The 18,297-nt window shown below is 38.7% G+C and overlaps 2 protein-coding genes across 2 annotated transcripts; both read left to right on the top strand.

The window, feature by feature from the left end:
* The first annotated feature begins 1,340 nt into the window (after window positions 1–1,340).
* LOC105056696 (protein WHAT'S THIS FACTOR 1 homolog, chloroplastic) lies at window positions 1,341–8,890 on the top strand. Its single transcript, XM_010938998.3, has 3 exons — window positions 1,341–3,303; window positions 4,715–4,839; window positions 8,535–8,890. The coding sequence occupies exon 1, from the start codon at window positions 1,929–1,931 to the stop codon at window positions 3,291–3,293; it is 1,365 nt and encodes a 454-aa protein (XP_010937300.1). The 5' UTR covers window positions 1,341–1,928; the 3' UTR covers window positions 3,294–3,303; window positions 4,715–4,839; window positions 8,535–8,890.
* A 3,845-nt stretch (window positions 8,891–12,735) lies between these two features.
* LOC105056695 (3-ketoacyl-CoA synthase 10) lies at window positions 12,736–17,810 on the top strand. Its single transcript, XM_010938996.4, has 3 exons — window positions 12,736–13,274; window positions 13,859–14,484; window positions 17,026–17,810. Exons 1-3 carry the CDS (start codon window positions 12,864–12,866, stop codon window positions 17,570–17,572), a joined length of 1,584 nt encoding a protein of 527 aa, XP_010937298.1. The 5' UTR covers window positions 12,736–12,863; the 3' UTR covers window positions 17,573–17,810.
* The last annotated feature ends 487 nt before the right edge of the window (window positions 17,811–18,297 follow it).

Here is an 18,297-nt window from a genome sequence, read left to right as displayed (position 1 = left end):
ATTTAACCACCTAAAATGTGTGAATATTGTGCATGAGCTCAAGAATCTTTTGATATGGTTAAAAGGCCGAGGTGGAGTGTAGGGTTGGGAGGAGCTAGGGTGGGAAGAAGATTGTTGATGCGAGAATTCATCCGACGTCGAGATGCTAGAGTTGATAGCGAGATGGGTCTCCTGGAGACGTGATCTGCACAAAAATTCTAACCGAAGATGGCTCCGATGAGGATCCTTCGATGCTCAAGTCAGAACTCTCGTTCAACAGAAGGAGCGTAGAGGCAGAATGATAATGTAACTTTTTCGGAGGTTCTTTTTGAGTCTTCTTTGTAGTGGAGAGTTGGAGCTTCAGTTGGCAAGTGGTTAGCACGATCCCGCATGATTAAGATGTAATTTGTGGGGCACGAGATTGTTGCTTGAGATTTTTGGGATGTGGTGATTGTGGTTACCTTATCAATTCAGAGACAGTTATTGCCTGATAGGTATTGTATTTCGAATGAGATTACCAACTGAATGTTATCGGCGATGACCAAGGGTCGGTCGTCTTAAGGTACTACTGGATAGAGATATCCAGGGCCCAAATTTTTTTACAGGTATGAAGCTGGTCAGCCAAACAGGATTGGCCAATGAGGAGATATTGACAAATACGCACAGAGGACGTGGAGCGATGGTCGGCCATGATCTGTTTGCTCAGGATGTGAGATATCGATCATGCGATTGCAGAGGACTAGCTGACAGGAGCCGTAGCTGAATATGAGTGGGCAATGGATCTCAAAATGTGAATCTGTCGGGCACAATTATCTTAGACTCCGAGTCTTTTTAAGTAATGCAAAATTTGTTTCAACAAAATCGAAGAGGAGATCACCCTTTTTTTATTTTTCAAAAAAGAAAGTGGGCGTAAAAGTTTCCATTTTTTATTTTTTTAAATAATAAAATTAAAATAATAATCCAACATATTTTTACATTGGATGCCATGTTTTCATTAAAAAATTAAAAAAAAAAATGCCAGATAAGCCTTAAGTTCGTGACACTGGCTCTTTTCCAGTGCGCACGATATACCGCAGTGCACGCCGTATGCATATGCATTGTCCGTATCCGCAAATGCATTGTTTATTATCATCCATCTTGCGATGGACGGTCAGTATGGTGCACCATGAGGGGCCTGTTCAAAGGACCATTTGTTTAGCCCCACGAGGACTATCATTATTACATCTAATTTACTGGACTTTTTCTGGAACTCTACTTCTCGTTCCTCCGTCGCCGCTTTTTCCATTGCTGCCGTGTTCGTAAAATAAAACTCGACGGCCAACCCCCACTTGATAGCGTATAAGCAATAGAGAAGGAAGAAGAAGAAAGCAAGGGCCTTCTTTCTCGGATCCAAAATGGTTCCGAGGTGGTGACGCCGGCGGCGGTGGATCGGCTCTTCCCCCAGAAGTTCTGTAATTCCTCTTTCTCCTCGTTTCTTATGGTTATCTTCCCCTTAGATGACTGAATTTGGAATCAGAAAGCAATCAGAACAAAGTTTTATAAGAGCTAGCCGGTGATCCCTTTCTTCTCCAATTCTGTTTCTTCGTTTCAGTTCATGAAGGAAGTAATTTGTCTGAACTGCGTGAATAAGTTACTGTTTCCCCGTTCATCCTTTGTCCAGTTCCTGTCGTGAACTTTTTAGTTAAAGAAAGCTCTTCATTTGGGCATTTTAGCGAACATGCTTTGAGCATAAATATTTGGTGTATTTATTTGATTCTTACCACCGGCACATTGTCGGCTTTTTCTTATTGTTCTTTGTAACTGTCGTCGGGGAAATTCGTGATTTTTAAATTTGTTTTCCCACCATTGACGCTTGATATTTAAGACAGCCGATTCGAGTTCTTCTGAATCCCATAAACATATGTATTGTAAAGATACTGGTGGAGAGTGCAAGAAGAGTGTTTGCTAGAATGGCAGGTACTCCGGCTTTTGGTTTTAAAAAGTTAACAAACAAAATCGGTGAAGGGTTTCTGATTCCTGCTGGTAACATGTTGAGAAAAAGCACTGGGTTTTCTTTTGATTGGTTCTTCATGGCCTCACAAAAGCGCACGATGACAAAGAGTAGAAGGGTGCAAGATCGCAGCAAGAAGAAGAGGGTGCATGATCTTGAGATAGCCACAGAGCGGTGGAAGGTCCTTTCAAAAGTATTAGCTGTGATGGAGGCATTGAAGAGAGAACCTGAACAAGTGATACCACTTAAACGATTGGAGCAGTATCGGCAGCAGATTAATCTGAGTAAGCCACATAAGGTTGCACATTTTGTCCGCAAGTCCCCAAAGCTATTTGAGCTGTACAGGGACAAGAAGGGAGTGATATGGTGTGGGCTAACTAAGGAAGCAGAGGATCTTGTGGAAGAAGAGGCTAGGCTATTGGAAGAGCATTCAGAGAAAGCTGTTGAGCATGTTACAAGGTTGTTGATGATGTCAGTGGATAAGAGGCTTCCAGTTGATAAAATTACGCATTTTAGACGAGATTTTGGCCTTCCTTATGATTTCAGAAACAGATGGATCCATATGTTTCCAGATCACTTCAAGGTTGTAAGAATTGAGGATGCTGAGTATTTGCAGCTTGTTTCTTGGAGTCCCGCTTGGGCTGTTACAGAGCTAGAGAAAAAAGCTATGGCAACAGGAACAATCTCTGATATTCCTCCTGAACCTGGAGTTTTTTTCCTTCCTTTCCCAATGAAATTTCCTCCGAATTACAAGAAGCTCTTTAGATATGGTGGTAAAATTGAGCATTTTCAGAAGAGGTTATACTTGTCTCCATATGCTGATGCTAAAGGGCTCTCACCTGGCTCACAAGAGTTTGATAAGAGGGCTGTGGCAATCATGCATGAGATATTGAGCTTTACGATTGAAAAGCGGCTTGTTACAGACCACCTCACACACTTTCGACGTGAATTTGTAATGCCTCAGAAGCTAATGAGGCTTCTTTTGAAGCACTTTGGCATATTTTATGTATCCGAAAGAGGGAAGCGTCTCAGTGTTTTTCTGACAGAAGCATATGAAGGTTCTGAGTTGATTGATAAATGCCCCTTGGTTCTCTGGAAGGAGAAGGTCCTGAGGCTTACTGGTTACAGAGGAAAGAGAAAGAGAATCAAGAGTTTTAATGAGTTCTCTGATGTTGAGGGTGCTGTATTTGACGGTGACTTTGATAATCAAAGTACATTTATGAATGTCGAGGATGATGAGATTGAGGGTACCATAGATGATGCTTCCCTTGCAGATGATTGTGAGATGAAGTTAGGAGAGCTATATGATTCTTATAAAGATTGATCCAGTTGAGGTTAGTAGTCTAATGCTAAAAAGAACTCTTACTGTATTTCTTGATTAAGTCTAGAATATTTTGTTTGTTTGCAATAATGCATCCATGTTTATGATGGTGTCATCTTGATATTTTGCTGCACAATTTTGAAATCTTGCAAGTTGTCATTCCTTTCTTCTCCATCTCTTCCATGCTTTACATGTTATCTCCAATCAGTCTGGGCTCCAGGGTGCTCTCATTATTCTGCATTCTTAATTTGAAATTTTGTGTTAATAAATTTTGACAGTTTTACCATCTTTTGCTTAAAAGAAAGAAAAAGAAAAGAAAGAAACTTTATTAAACTTATGAACCACCCTACAAAAAAAAAATTGCCATTATCCTTTACATTTGCAGAGTTTTGTAATAGATTTAATGGTCAAAAGGTTTGAAATATTGGGAGAGCAATGTTAACAAATAAAGGTTCTGTCCACAATGTTATTGACTAGAAGGAGATCGTTGGTTCAGAGAAGAACATTCATGACCAGAAAGTTCGGACTTAACCTCAATAATAAATACCAGGCAGCCTTCAGGGACCTTGGTACCATTAGCTTGACAAGTAATCCTACTGAATAACCTCAGCAAACATCAGAATTCAAATAGGCAAAGATAAAGAGCTTTAATTTCCACTGGTATTAATGGAATCAACCCCCAATAATTTTGAAGTGACTCCTATAGAATCCACTACTATTGCCATCTGATCCATGCTCACCAACTACATTCATTTTTCATATTAGTGGATGTTCCACTTGAGGATATGCTTACTTTTTCTAGGCTTGGCATACATTTCTGTCCTTGCACTGCTCAAATCTGACTTACTGAAATTACCTTTTTGTTTCAATGAACCCAAAAGTTCAAGCTGTTCGGTATACTAACCATAAGCAAGCCAATGGAAATGTTGTTTTCGTTTGGGTCCTCTTGTTCCACTTATCTATGAAGTCCCTAGATGGATACACAGATAATGTCTACCAGAAACATTAGCTATGCTGAAGCTCTTCTGACCTATATTAGTGAAGTGTCAAGCTTAACAATACTCATGAGAATACCAAAGACCTTGGCAAAGTGCCAGTTCTTGCTAGCCACGGAGCAAAGAAAAAGGATGGCTTGGTGGTGAGGTGGGATTGATGTTTGAAAAGCACCAATGTACATATTACAATTCGGGAGCTTTAGATATTTTTTATGTTCTACTGAAACATGTCACAGAGGGGTAATATGTTAAGCTACCAGCATCCAATACTTGAGGAGCAATCCTTTTCCAAGAAAGACACTTGAGTTTCCATCACCATATTCAGGAGTAGACAACTCTTAAAGTGAAACAATTCACTATTTTGACTCTGCTTTGATTTATTTGGCTTTTTTGTTTTTTGGTAAACTGAGCTTGTAGCTTGTGCTGCAGGCTGAGCAATGGATGGATGCTGGCTGAGCTATATATGAGGCCTCAAACAAGAACCACCATGTAGCCTATATTGGATGGGACACTTATATGGCATGTCGAAATTCTCATAATTAGAGAATAAGGAGGTAAGAACAACTTCTCCCTCATCTTTAATGTGTTTTTATGTGCCTTAGAATTCAATGACAGTTTAGTCTTCTGTATAATAGATTTGATATACAAGTTCTTCAATATGTTTGGTAACACCAAATCAAAATCAGATCAGACTTTAAAGGGAGATTTCTAAATAGAAGCACTTTTAAAAAAAAAAAAAAAACATTGAAAAGCTGTTAAGATGCATTGCTACACCAATGAAATCCAATATTGCTATGTGCATATGATGGGGATTATGGAAGGTCGTATATGTGTATCTATGCTATGAATTGATTTAAATACATGCAGTAATGCACATATACAAGTATATATGTAGCTGCATACCTTGTGTTAGTAAACATTTTCTCAATAATTGAAGACTGGCCATCCAAATGAATAGCACAAAACTAAGATATATTTGAACCATCCGTTAGATGCAGCCTCCAATTTAAAATCGATAGATGGACAATTTTAATTGTGCACAAGAATGAGGCATGAAGTTTTTTCAACCTAGATGTTACAAAGTGGAAGTCAGTAACGTTCGGTGAAAAGCTGCTATCAATTTTAAGTTTCATTATCTCTAGTTTTCTCTAAGAAAATGTCATGATCAGACTCCCTTAATTCAGTCCTTGTGTCCATTCTTCTTGGTTTCCGTGCTTGAGTAACTACTCTGCTGTATAATGGTCTGTTTTCACAAAACTATATTCTCTTTTTACCACTATTAGAGGAGCCTTGGTACAGCAAATTCAAAGGTGAGCTTGCTAAAGCTTTCAAAAGACAAGCCTCTCCTTATTTAAACTCAAGTTGGGGACTATGCTATCTGTTTCTCTGCTTTAACTGTGTCCATTATCCTCATCCAACTGTCATAAACTAAAAAGGCTCCATCTAGTTTTTCCCATGTCCACATTTGGAGTAGTCCAAGATTTCTTTCATATAAATGCTATCTGTTTATTTAGGAGGAACAAAATCCCTAGCAGTGTATGAACATGCAACTCTGTACAACACCGTGTATGGTCTTTCTCTAACTTGTCGTATTCCTCCTATATGTTCTGCTTGTATATTACTTTAGATTTGTGTGCCAGCATTCTCATCACCTTAATTTTTAAAAATCTAAGGTAAAAGTGGGAACTTACTGCCTATAATTTGTGAATCACAGAGTCAGGAGGTAGTAAAGTTTGGGGACATTGATGCCCCACTTCAGAAAAAAGGCAGAGTCTTCCCTGTTCAAAGGGTAGGAAAAGAGGGAAGGTACTAAAATGGAGTCAACCCAAAACCAAATAAGAAATAAATCTGCTTTAAAGGACAGACAAAAATGGATGCTTTCACACTAATATCAACAATGCATACCACTACATTTCTTGTGATCAAGACCAGAGACTGGATTCCCAACCATGAGAAAGGCATCAAACAGCAATTTGCATGCCCTTATTACTAGATCATACTCTCTTCCATTAGCCTCAATAGGTAGGATACCTTGGGCTTCCTCCGGAGGATCATGACTATTATGAAAAATCGTTTTTATTTCGACTCCAGCAATAAAAGGCACGAGCGGTTCTAGTCATGCTTCAAATCTTGGGCAGGTTGTTGAAAAGGGTTTTAATCAATTTGTTATTCCATCATGGACTTGTGTTCTTTCTGGTGTTGAATATCTTTCTTTTCTTTCCTTTGCATGTGTTTAAACTTGTTCCTGGGGACATGATACATATTCAGCTTTTTCAAGTTATTAGGTTCAACTCATCTTGCCCTCTCCAATGCTAGCACTTCTCTGTATTGAAGCTCATCATGTACCACATTAAGAAAAAACTGAATGTGTGATTTTTTTTTTCTTTTTTCCTCAGAAAGATGTGCTTTACAGAATATTTCTATAAAAATGGAAAAGAAATTTACCACTTCTTGTGCAGGGGTTTGCTGACATTTATCGTTTCTATATTAAATAAAAAAAATTTTCTCAATCCTGTGGTGCAATAAACAACTGCACATGGTCTGATTTTATGAGGCCACATGGGATTCATGTCAACTTGTTCTGTCAGATGTGTATGAAATATAGCCAATGAAAAATTTTTCATCATCTCACAGACGCATAGCATTTGTTTGGCAAGACAAATTTATTGTTCATTTAATGTTCACTAAAACCTTGGGCTATGGGGATCTACAAACTTGGTAGTTTGACATAACCAGATTGACAGGAATGACTTCTGTATACACTGGATATAAATAGAGAATGTTTTTCATATGCTACTGATGAAGAATCTTCTTTATGCCGCTTTTGTTCGAGTTTGGGGAGAGCTGGGCTGTCGATCTAGATCTCAATAGATGAGATACATTGTCATGGACCCATCGATGAACGGTAGATTCAGACTAAGTAGAGGAAATGCCTTATCATGGATCAATCCAGCAAGGTTTGTTATATTCATATAAATCATTATTTTTTCTTACGTATCAATATAGAATATAGAATAATGGGTACAAAACACGGAAACAGTCTCTCTGCAAGGGTAAGGCTGCATACATGTAACCCTCTTCAGATCCTACAGTGCTAGGAGCTTCATGCATTGTCGTGCCCCTTTTTTTCATGGATACTGGAAGACAGAACTGATTTAAAACTAGAACTGCTTGATAGCTCTGAACCCTTGCCTCACTATAATCTACTGCCAGAAAGTCATCCATTTTTCACTGGTGGATACCAATATGTGTGGTTGTTGACAGCTATATATTTTAAGTCCTTTAATTTTGAGTCCTCGTGTAGTTAATGATTGTACCATCAAAGTTACTTCTCTCTAATTGGGGTTTCTTAGCATGGTTTATGTAACACAAGGCTATCTTTATGTCAGTTAAGGCACACATGCAAGTCTCAAGGTCTTAGGGGAAAAAGTACATACAACTCTTAAGGTCTTAGGGGAAAAAGTACATACAACTCTTAAGATCTTAGGGAGAAAGCACTCTAATAAGGGATTTTTATACCAGATCCTTGAATTGAGACTGAGTATTGAAATTGCGCACCCCTGTTTCTACATTCATCTTTTACAGACATGCCTATTATTTAGAAACATATGTAGGAAGGTGAATATATTGTTTTACTATGCAAATTTTTCAAAATGATATAAACTTCAGGCATTCCACAAACCATATGATGTGTGATTAGCAAAAGAATAAAAAGATAAAAGGGAAAAACATATGATGTATGTCGTACCACTGTATTCATCCAAAATAAAAAAAGATTACCTTAATCCCTTGTTCTTAAAACTAAATGAAAAATGTTTTATTTTTTTGTAATTTCGCCATGCCAGTCTGAAAGTAGGTAGATAGTAATTTTTGCCTCCAATTCAGCATCCACCAAATGTCCGCAATATGGGTGGAATTAATAATACATCAACAGCATTTAGCACCTATGGTGCACACTTTTATATTTAGTTGCTTGATTTTTCTTTTTTTATTCCATTTCACATTCGAGTGTGTCTCTGTCTTCATAACGTGTCTATATCTTTTTTTATTCCATTTCCGACTCTTATTTATTTGTTTAATGAATCCTTCACCTGCCAACAAATCCATTGAAAACACTGCTAGACTCTCGACTCTTTCTAAGCTCACTCTCTCTTTTTCTTTTTTGGGCATCACCGAAGGGACTGGCGTATGTGAACAGGTTATTACTCATTACCAACACCTAACCAACCATGTTGATTCATTTGAGCAGGTGTCTCAAGCCCTTGGATGATCCATGCAACTTTCTGACCACCTTCAAGCCGAGCTTATCATAAAGATGGTTGTCCATTCTGCCCGCCATATCCAATCAAATGCCATCACAGCCTGGAACGGTAGATTACACTTCATTCTCTCCATATACCCTTGTAATAAATTTATGGTAGGTTGTTGGGGTTTGGTTTCAGAAAAGTATTTAATGGCTCTACGAGACTTAGCTCTACATGATTTCTGTTTTGAACGGTGAAGTCTATTTATTCAGACCATGTGGGTGGAGATCCAAAGTAGGATCTATGGGTCATGAAACTAGAAAACTGACTTAAATGACAAAGCTATTGCGCATTAAGTTAACAGGGAGTGATGAGGGCTTGTGTCAGTGCTTTCCAGAATGATATTAAACCATGATGGAAGTTCTACCAAAACAAAAAACATGATGGAAGTTTATATTAAGCATTAGTTTATGATGGGTCCGAGAAGAAATATTAAATATCTGGGTAATGGTGGGTAAAAAGCCTTTGAATTGTTGTTTGTTATATTATTTTTCAGACATTTTTATGTTCGTGCATGTTGCATTTAAAGGGTGTGAACTGTGAAGGAAAGTCGTCTCTTTCTGGAACATCGTAGGTCCACCTGGCTGCAATTTATTACCCCCATGCTTGACGTTAGTCGATCAATTAATAGGGGCATTTATTTGAGTACAGGGCTTATCTTGATATCTCCGTGCTTCCTCTTTTAACCCAAATTTAAAAAAAAAAGAAAATAAAAGAAACTTGAGCTTCCTGTTGTTCATCTAAAGTGTGAGATAAGATGGATGCTGATCATCTTTAGTATGTGCAGAATTTTATATATACACATATATACATACATATATTATGTATGTATGTATAAACACACTGTATCATTTCATTGCAAATATATACTTTAAATAACTTAATGTATAAGCTAGGAGTCCCCAAAATATATGATCTTTCATAGATTGATGTTATATATTGCTCTATTGATATAATTTAATATCCCTTTTGCTGGTGATTTATGGAAATCTATTAATCAAAATGATCTGATTTTGTAGAGATGTATGAGATAAATAATATACAATCATTTGGTGTGTAAATTAGAAGAGGCAAGATTAGGTGATTTGAAACTTTGTGGAATTGACCATTCCCCCATTATTTTATACTACTAAAATCAAATTGCAAACCGGTTATGCCCGCAGCAATACACAGAACAATTCATTCAATGAAATACACAGTTGTGAGTTTTCTTCGGTACCCAATTCTAACTTTTTAGGGGGACTACATGAGCTCATAAGCTTGAGTCTGTAACTCACAGGCCCATGAGGAGCCACTTGTGGATCTGACTTAGCCCTAGAGTTGGCAACAACGTGCCAAGCTAGGAAGAATTTTTCAATTCAAATGGTAGCAACTGGTAAGCTACAATTGCAAAATCACCGACTGCATACTTCATGTTTGTTTTTTCCCCTTTTGTCACTTCATTATTTTGTTTTGTTCCACAAATTACAGTATTGCATTGTTTTTGTAGTTAACATTGCAGAAAGAACTTGTCTAGTTTGCAGGAATAATTTTTTTTCTCAGAAAGTAATTTTTCAAGGAGTTATTTTTTGAAAAATTATTTTTTGAGAATAAAATTTTGACGTGTTTGATTGATTATAAAAAGTGACTTATTGCAGAGTAGTTTATATTTGGTTGAGTGTCTATATTTTTAAAAAAATTATGTAAAATATCTATTATATCCTTAGTAAATATAAGATCATATCTTTTTTTTTAGCTCATAAATTTTATATAAATATAAATATTATATTTATATTAATATAAATATTTTATTAATATATTATAATATAATATTAGATTATAATAATTTATTATGTTAATATAATATTAATATATATTAATATAATATCAATATTTTAATATAATAAATTTATTAAAATAGATATAAATATAATAGTAAATATTATATTATATTAATATTAATAAAAATATTATATTAGTATAAATATTAAAATATAATAAATATTATAATATTGATATTATATTCATATAAATATTAGGATAATATTAATATGATATTATATCACTATTCAGATTTTTATCCTAAACATTCATTGATATTTTGTAAAATCTTAGCCGTGGATCTAAAGAAATATTTTGGAAAAGAAAAAAGTAGCACCACTTTTCATTCCATGAAAAATGCCAAAATTCATCTTTTTCATGAATTTTCATTTTTCATGAAATGTAGGAAGTAACTTTCCATGAAAAGAATTTTTTTCATTTTCTTTTCTCTTAAAACTCCAACCAAATAAGAGATTCTCTCTTCACTTTTGAGAAAGTATCTCTTTCTCCCTCCACTTTTCATCAACCAAATGAGTCCAAAAAAAAAGTTGAGAGATATTGCCGTTGGTTCCACGGAGTGATTGGTTTATATTGTTGGCATTGTATTGGTTGGAGGATGGTAGCTTAACTGCCCCTGGCCTACGTTATGGACAGCTGATGACTAGGAGGCTCTTGACCTTGATTTCCACCAGAGCTCTTGAATAGAAAGAGGAATCAAACAAGGACTCTCCACCCCAAAGGTAGCATCATCATGTGAAAGTAGAGGAAAAACCCTATCTATTTTTGGTCACTGTAGGTGAACACTGGTGCCTAAATACCATAAAATATGTTCGACCTAAGCCTTTTGAGTTGGCTGTTGCTTTGCTTCGTTTGAGTCTTGAAGGGCCACCTTCTCTCTCTCTCTCTCTCTCTCTCTCTCTCTCTCTCTCTCGAATGTTGTTTGACTTTATTTGAGCTAACATAACGCACGATTCATGAGACCCCTGTCCTTTCTATTTCGGGGAGGGGGGAGATCATCCGGTAAAGGATTGGGAGCCAACTTGGCCATATGAACCATCATTATAACCACTTAGCAAATTGAAAATAATGCTACATTTCTAATGATGTTTCAATTTGGTCCAAGTAAATTTCACATCTAGATACTACGACTTTTAGATGCCACTCTAAACCCCTTCACTTGATGGACATGCAGATGCAACCAAGAAAGGATGAGATTTAGACGCAATCAAGACAAAACTTTACATTTCCAGGATGTTTTACTTAAAGACCAAGTGATATCAACTCCGGATACAATGACATTTATATGCTATTCTAGGCCTCTCAACTCCAATTGACATCCACACGAAATCAAGAAAGGGTGAGTATGACTATTAGATGCAATCCAAAAAAACAAAAAATAAAAGAAAAGAAAAGAAAAAACGTTGTTAATGATGTTTTAATTAGGGGACCAAGTGGTTTCCCATCTGAATGCAACGACATTTAGATGCCGCTCTAAGCCTGTCAACTCCAACTGGCATCCCGATGCAATTAAGAAAGGATGAGATTTAAGTGTGATAGAGACGTGTATCATCGATTGCATCTCAAATTTCAGCTACTTGTACATTTATTAGTTGTGATGACTGAGAAATGTCCCTTATAATTGAGGTGGTGAGCTACATAATTCTCTCATCATATTCTTGAGATGCAACTAGTTTAATAGAAGTACAACTGATTGCTACCAAAGAGAAGCTAATAGCAAGTACAAATCCCTACAGCTCTGGTTGGAGGAAATTTTATAATCAGGATATGTGCTATATTTTTGTTTACCATGCAGCTGGCCCTTGTCAACTCACTGGTAGGTTAATATGAAGTTTCTGCTTAGAATATCCTTTTTAGGCCAATCAAACCTGTCACATAATCAAATTTCATAGCCTGAATTTTAAAGTAGTGTCCATTGCTCATAACAGCATAATGTTGCTAATCGATCACGTCTAACATGCACGTATTCGGGGTAAATTTGGTTAATTTCCGTCTCCTCCTTTTGATTGAGGGCGCAGCAGGGTAGACTTGTAAATCCCCACACGAAAAAAAGGCATCCAAACAATGGAAGAGGGTACAAAAGCCTCTTCCATGAGAGCAAATAAGTAAAGAGAAAACTTGCACACTTTAAGAAGTCCAAGAACTTTTACATCAAAAAAAAAAAAAAAAAGGTCCATGAACAGCCTGCTTTGAATTCAACCATTGTGCCTTCAATGGCGAATTCATGGCAGTTCCAACCACACACCTCCTTGTTCGGTGCAAACATTAACTGTCCCTCACCCACCACCCCCTTCATATAAATCATCCCTCTCCCAAAGCCACACCCCTCATCCCCCTCCTTTCCCTCCCCTACATAAGGGAATAGCAAAGGCAGCAACAACAACAACAACAATATATGAAGAGTAGCTTTTTTGTTAAATAAGAAGCCTCGGAGAAGTGAGGATAGGGGAAGAAAGATGGCCGGAGAACACATTCTCCTGTCGACCGAGATCGTGAACCGTGGGATAGAGGCCACAGGCCCTGATGCAGGTTCACCAACTTTCTCCGTTAGGGTCCGGCGAAGGCTACCGGACTTCTTGCAGTCGGTCAACCTGAAGTATGTGAAGTTGGGCTACCACTACCTTATCAGCCATGGTATATACTTGGCGACGATACCGGTGCTAGTGGTGCTGTTCAGCGCGGAGGTGGGGAGTTTGAGTAGAGAAGAGTTATGGCAGAAGGTGAGGGACGAGACAAGTTATGACCTCGCCACTGTGCTGGCTTTCTTTGGCGTGCTTGTCTTCACCGTCTCAGTCTACTTCATGTCCAGGCCCAGGCCTATCTACCTCATCGACTTCGCCTGCTACCGTCCCTCCGACGATCTAAAGGTATTACGGCTGGTGCATCCTTTCCATTCATGAAACCAAACAACAATCTCTCTTCTAGGTTTCGTAGCAAAGGAAAGGTTTATGAGATTCTAACTATTCTGCCTTTTTGTTGAGTTTTTTATCGTGGAGTTTTGGACAAGTGAAGAAATTTTTTTTCTATTTTTTTTTTGGCAAACAGGCAAGTAAAGAAGTTGACGAGCATTTTAGATTACATATTTCACCTGATTTTTTTGATATTGTGATGAGATTACTAAAGCTATGTCAGTTTTATCGGAACTATTGATCACACAGACACACACACAGACCTACACTCATGTGGAGCAAATGGGCCTGTCATCAAATTAAACTTAGAGTTAAGACAACATAAGACCGCGGTTCAAAGTCTGGGTCCAAATCCAACTCCAATTCTCTGACACGTATCACCCTTCTGGCTCATAAAATTTAGTCCCAACTTGCATCCTGTCCCAGATCAGGACCCGATCTAACAAAACCATAAGAAAAAGTGGGTCGAGTCTGGTCCAAATTCCAAACCCGATACCAAAACTCATCTTAGCACCAATTACGTGCCTCCTTTCCCTCACCAGGTCTCCAGAGAGGAGTTCATGGAGCTGGCCCGGAAGTCAGGCAAGTTCGACGAGGAGAGCCTAGCCTTCCAGTCTCGGATCCTCAAAACCTCCGGCATCGGCGACGATACCTACGTTCCGAAATCCATATTCTCCCCCGGCAAGTGTGCCACCATGAAAGAAGGCCGTGCCGAGGCCTCCATGGTCATGTTCGGCGCCCTCGACGAGCTCTTCGAGAAATGCGGCGTTCGTCCTAAGGAAGTCGGCATTCTCGTCGTGAACTGCAGCCTCTTCAACCCGACCCCATCCCTCTCGGCCATGATCGTAAACCATTACAAGATGAGGGGTAACATACTGAGCTATAACCTCGGCGGCATGGGGTGCAGTGCCGGAATCATAGCCCTCGATCTCGCCCGCGACATGCTGCAATCCAACCCAAATAACTACGCGGTGGTGGTGAGCACGGAGGCAGTGTCGTTTGCATGGTACACGGGCCGCAACCGGTCGATGCTGATTCCAAACTGCTTCTTCCGGATGGGTTGCTCCGCGGTGCTGCTCTCGAACCGGAGAAGGGACTTCCGGCGGGCCAAGTACCGGCTGGAGCACATTGTGAGGACTCACAGGGGTGCCGATGACCGGAGCTTCAGGTACGAATCCATGCACTCGCTTCTCTTTATAGTTGTTTAGATAGGCAGTGGTGCGGGGACCACGTGGCAAGCACTCTTCCAGGGCATGGGCATGGGCCAGTCTGGGCCACTCTTCCAGGAATTGGTTTGTTAGCTCTTGGTTACGTAAGCCACGGCATGGGCCAGTCTGGGCTGCACAAATGCTAACTTGGGGCACGGATCCTCGGCGGTACTCGCAATACATCGCAAGTACCACCCATCACATGATGGATAGTTGTTTATGGCCACACGTGGCGTGCATCATACGGTCTGTATTCACGTGCGGCCGCATATGATGCACCGCACGTACTGTGCGGTGCACCATAGAGGATCCACGCTCCTTAAATTGAGAACAGAGTCTAATCTGGAAAATTATCTTGGCTAAGAGCAGCTGGAAAGGCATATTTGGAGTAATAAGTACTCAGTACCTTAAATTAGATGGAAATTGATCAGTTTGGCTATTGTCTACGTAAGGACCATCTGGTCTGGATCAGATTGGTAAGATTACTGGCTTGGATCACTCGCCAAATCGCTTATATTTGTGTAAATGATTCGGTCAATAACTTGACTATCCAACTCAGTAAGGTGGCTGAGTTTTTGAGTGGATAAATGATCTAACTCGGTTAAATTTTCAGAACTATTCTTGTAAAAATATGTTTAATTTATGCTATATGTATGCTTAAGATTATTATGTAATAATTATTTGACACTTTATGTTTATATCTTCGTATTACTTCAATATTATATCATATATTCCATTTTTATATAATTTATTTATTTATATTTTTGTTTAATAAATTAAATATATCAATATATATTTATCATGCTATATATATTCATGTTATTTAGATATTATATTATATATTGTATATTTTTGTTAACTTGTCCGAGTCGCTGAACCATTCGGATGATTACAAATCCGAGACAACAGAAGTCAGGATCGCAATTTGTGCAACTGGTTAGATGCCTACCATTAATTGTGCAAATATGCAAAAGTTAATGCACAAGACTTAGCATCTTAGGATAATGTCTGGATTGAAGATGATTGGTGGATTTGAGATGCATGGGTTTGCAACCGAAATGCAACATGAGCTTTTGCTTTTAATTGAATAGGCCACCAAGTGGGGATGGGGACATGGCCAAACCTCTTATCTCTCCACAGATAAAGACACAAGGGAGAAGACACCCATTGGCAGCAAATAAAATGTGACTCGCTAGATATTTTCTTTTTCTTCTCAATCAAGTGGTTCATATGTTTAAATCATTATCTAGAAGAAGCTCAGCCCGTGAACAAAGTCACGTGAAGTCATTTATAGTCCCTATTAATGCTAAATGAATGCACCTAAGTTCTACTTGGTACGTTTCTCTGCCATTAATCATTCCTATTGACGTCGGCTCAGCTGTCTCCACTCGATTAGTGAATCGGATTTTAATATCCAGTCTGTCAAGCATCAACTGATAGATATATTAGAAGGATCCATAATTTCTGCCCATAATTTTCACCTGCTCTCATTGTATCTGCCATCTGTAGCTTAACAACCCCATCAAAAAAATTATTGGTTAGAACTATTTTACTATACATATTTTACATTATTTAATAAAATATCATCAATTATTTAATAATTTATTATTTTAAAATTTTTTATTTAATTAAAAAATATGAATAAAAATAAAATACAACTTCTACTTGTACATTTTTCTGTTATGAACCACTTCTATTGATGTCGGCTTAGATGTCTCCGCCCGATCAGTGAATTGGGCTTTAACATCCAATCCATCTGGTATGGGGACCACCAAATCCTGTGCTTTTATTATATCTGCCATTTGTGGCTAACAACTCCACTAGTTAATAAAAAAAATTATTGATTAAAACTATTCTAGTATATAAATTAAATTATCTAATAAAATAACATCATATCATTCAATGATTCAAAGTTTCAGAATTTTTCACTTCGTTAAAAAATACATATAAAAATAAAATATACAGTAAATCATTGTTGGTCATTTTCAATCCAATTTTTTTTAGATTTATTTTAATCTTGCTAGATGATATGGTGATATTTTATTGCATAACCCAATATTTATGTGGTAGAACAGTTCTATGTACATGTTATCCAAGTTTAGCTGACCCAATCTCCTTGATCCCTGGACCCAGCTTGACTTCAGCCAGAGCTTAAACAGAACGTAGCCTATAATCCTAAACCAGACAAAGATCATTCGTTTGCACCCTTCCACTTATACAGACAAGTTACCAAAGCTCAAAGAAAAATTGGTTTGAATAAATCGTTTGATAGTCTAGCCTTCAATTTACATAATATTGTGATGCATGGAAAGCTTGCATGCATTGCATATTAATACAGATTACGAAGCTGCATTAATTTGTTGTGAATCTCGGTATCTTATATTGATCAATGGCCTCCGTAGTACCAGATCATCAAGTGATCCAACAACAATGTACCAAACACTTCATTCTGTAAATTTATATGCAATTACCAAGTACTAATTATAATGAGAACTACACAGGTGTGTGTACCAAGAGGAGGATGAACAAAGGATCAAAGGCCTGTCCCTCAGCCGGGACCTCATGGAAGTCGGCGGCCACGCCCTCAAGACCAACATCACCACCCTGGGCCCCCTCGTCCTCCCCTTCTCCGAGCAACTTCTCTTCTTCGCCGCCCTCCTCTTCCGCTGCCGATCCTCCAACTCCGCCGCCGCCTCGAAGCCATACATCCCCGACTACAAGCTCGCATTCGAGCACTTCTGCATGCATGCGGCGAGCAAGGTCGTGCTCGACGAGCTCCAGAGGAACCTCGAGCTGGGCGACCGCCACATGGAGGCGTCGCGCGCCGTCCTCCACCGCTTCGGCAACACGTCCAGCAGCAGCATCTGGTATGAGCTCGCCTACCTGGAGGCCAAGGGCCGGGTGCGGGGCGGCGACCGGGTGTGGCAGCTGGCCTTCGGTTCTGGTTTCAAATGTAACAGCGCGGTCTGGCGGGCGATGCGCCGGGTCCGGTGGCCCAGCCGGAACCCCTGGCTCGACTGCATTGACCGGTATCCGGTTGGCCTCTAGAGTTGGGAGTTCATTGGACGTGCGGTAGCCAGGAGCCAGGGATCCTCTTTTGCATGCATGGTTGTTTTGCTCTCATGGTTGACTTAAGACTGCTTCTTGCTTCGATTAATGGTTTAGTTTTACGGTTTGGACGTGGGAATATTATGAGATTAGTTTGAATGTTGTTGCTAGCAAGTGGATCCTCGTTCCTGTTTTTGTTTTCCTTTTTTTAATTAATACTATATCTGCTGCTTCTTCATCCTCTTGGAAATTACAGTATTATTTGAAGTATATTATTAGTATTATTGTGGCTAATCTTCGGCGTGGTGGCCGGCCGAGAGCCGAGCTATTGCGCCTTAGTGTCGAATGGCAAAAAATCTGCAAAAAAAAAAATTTCTTATCGGAAGTTGCCCTGTGGAAGATCTTCCGATGCCTAAATCAGTCGGAGAAAAAGAACAGTCAAAAAGCCAAAATAAGAGCTCAAAATGGCAGAGTATAATCTAGCTTGATTTCACATACCTTGTCCCTCATTGTTTACTAGTATTTATAGGGCTATAGGGCTAGAAAAATCGTTATCATGCAACCCCATCCCTGAATCCTTGGAACATAGGAGTTATGGCATTTAGTGGGCGGTGATCTCATTAACTGCCATTAAAGCCAAGTAATGAGCCGCTCGTGAAAACTATTGCACTCCACATTCGCATATAATTAATGCTCATGTCGAATAACCATCGTCGATTCAGGTC

The sequence above is a fragment of the Elaeis guineensis genome, chromosome 13, assembly GCF_000442705.2.
Source record: "Elaeis guineensis isolate ETL-2024a chromosome 13, EG11, whole genome shotgun sequence".
Lineage (NCBI taxonomy): Eukaryota > Viridiplantae > Streptophyta > Magnoliopsida > Arecales > Arecaceae > Elaeis > Elaeis guineensis.
Note: the sequence above shows the minus strand (reverse complement) of the source record. Positions and strands in the feature narration are given on the sequence as shown.

Excerpts from the sequence above, each read along its gene's own strand:
- LOC105056696 (XM_010938998.3), top strand. The coding sequence starts at position 1,929 with ATGGCAGGTACTCCGGCTTTTGGTTTTAAAAAGTTAACAAACAAAATC.
- LOC105056695 (XM_010938996.4), top strand. The coding sequence starts at position 12,864 with ATGGCCGGAGAACACATTCTCCTGTCGACCGAGATCGTGAACCGTGGG. Across the intron at positions 13,275-13,858 it reads GTCCCTCCGACGATCTAAAG|GTCTCCAGAGAGGAGTTCAT; the intron begins GTATTACGGCTG and ends TTCCCTCACCAG. Across the intron at positions 14,485-17,025 it reads GCCGATGACCGGAGCTTCAG|GTGTGTGTACCAAGAGGAGG; the intron begins GTACGAATCCAT and ends AGAACTACACAG.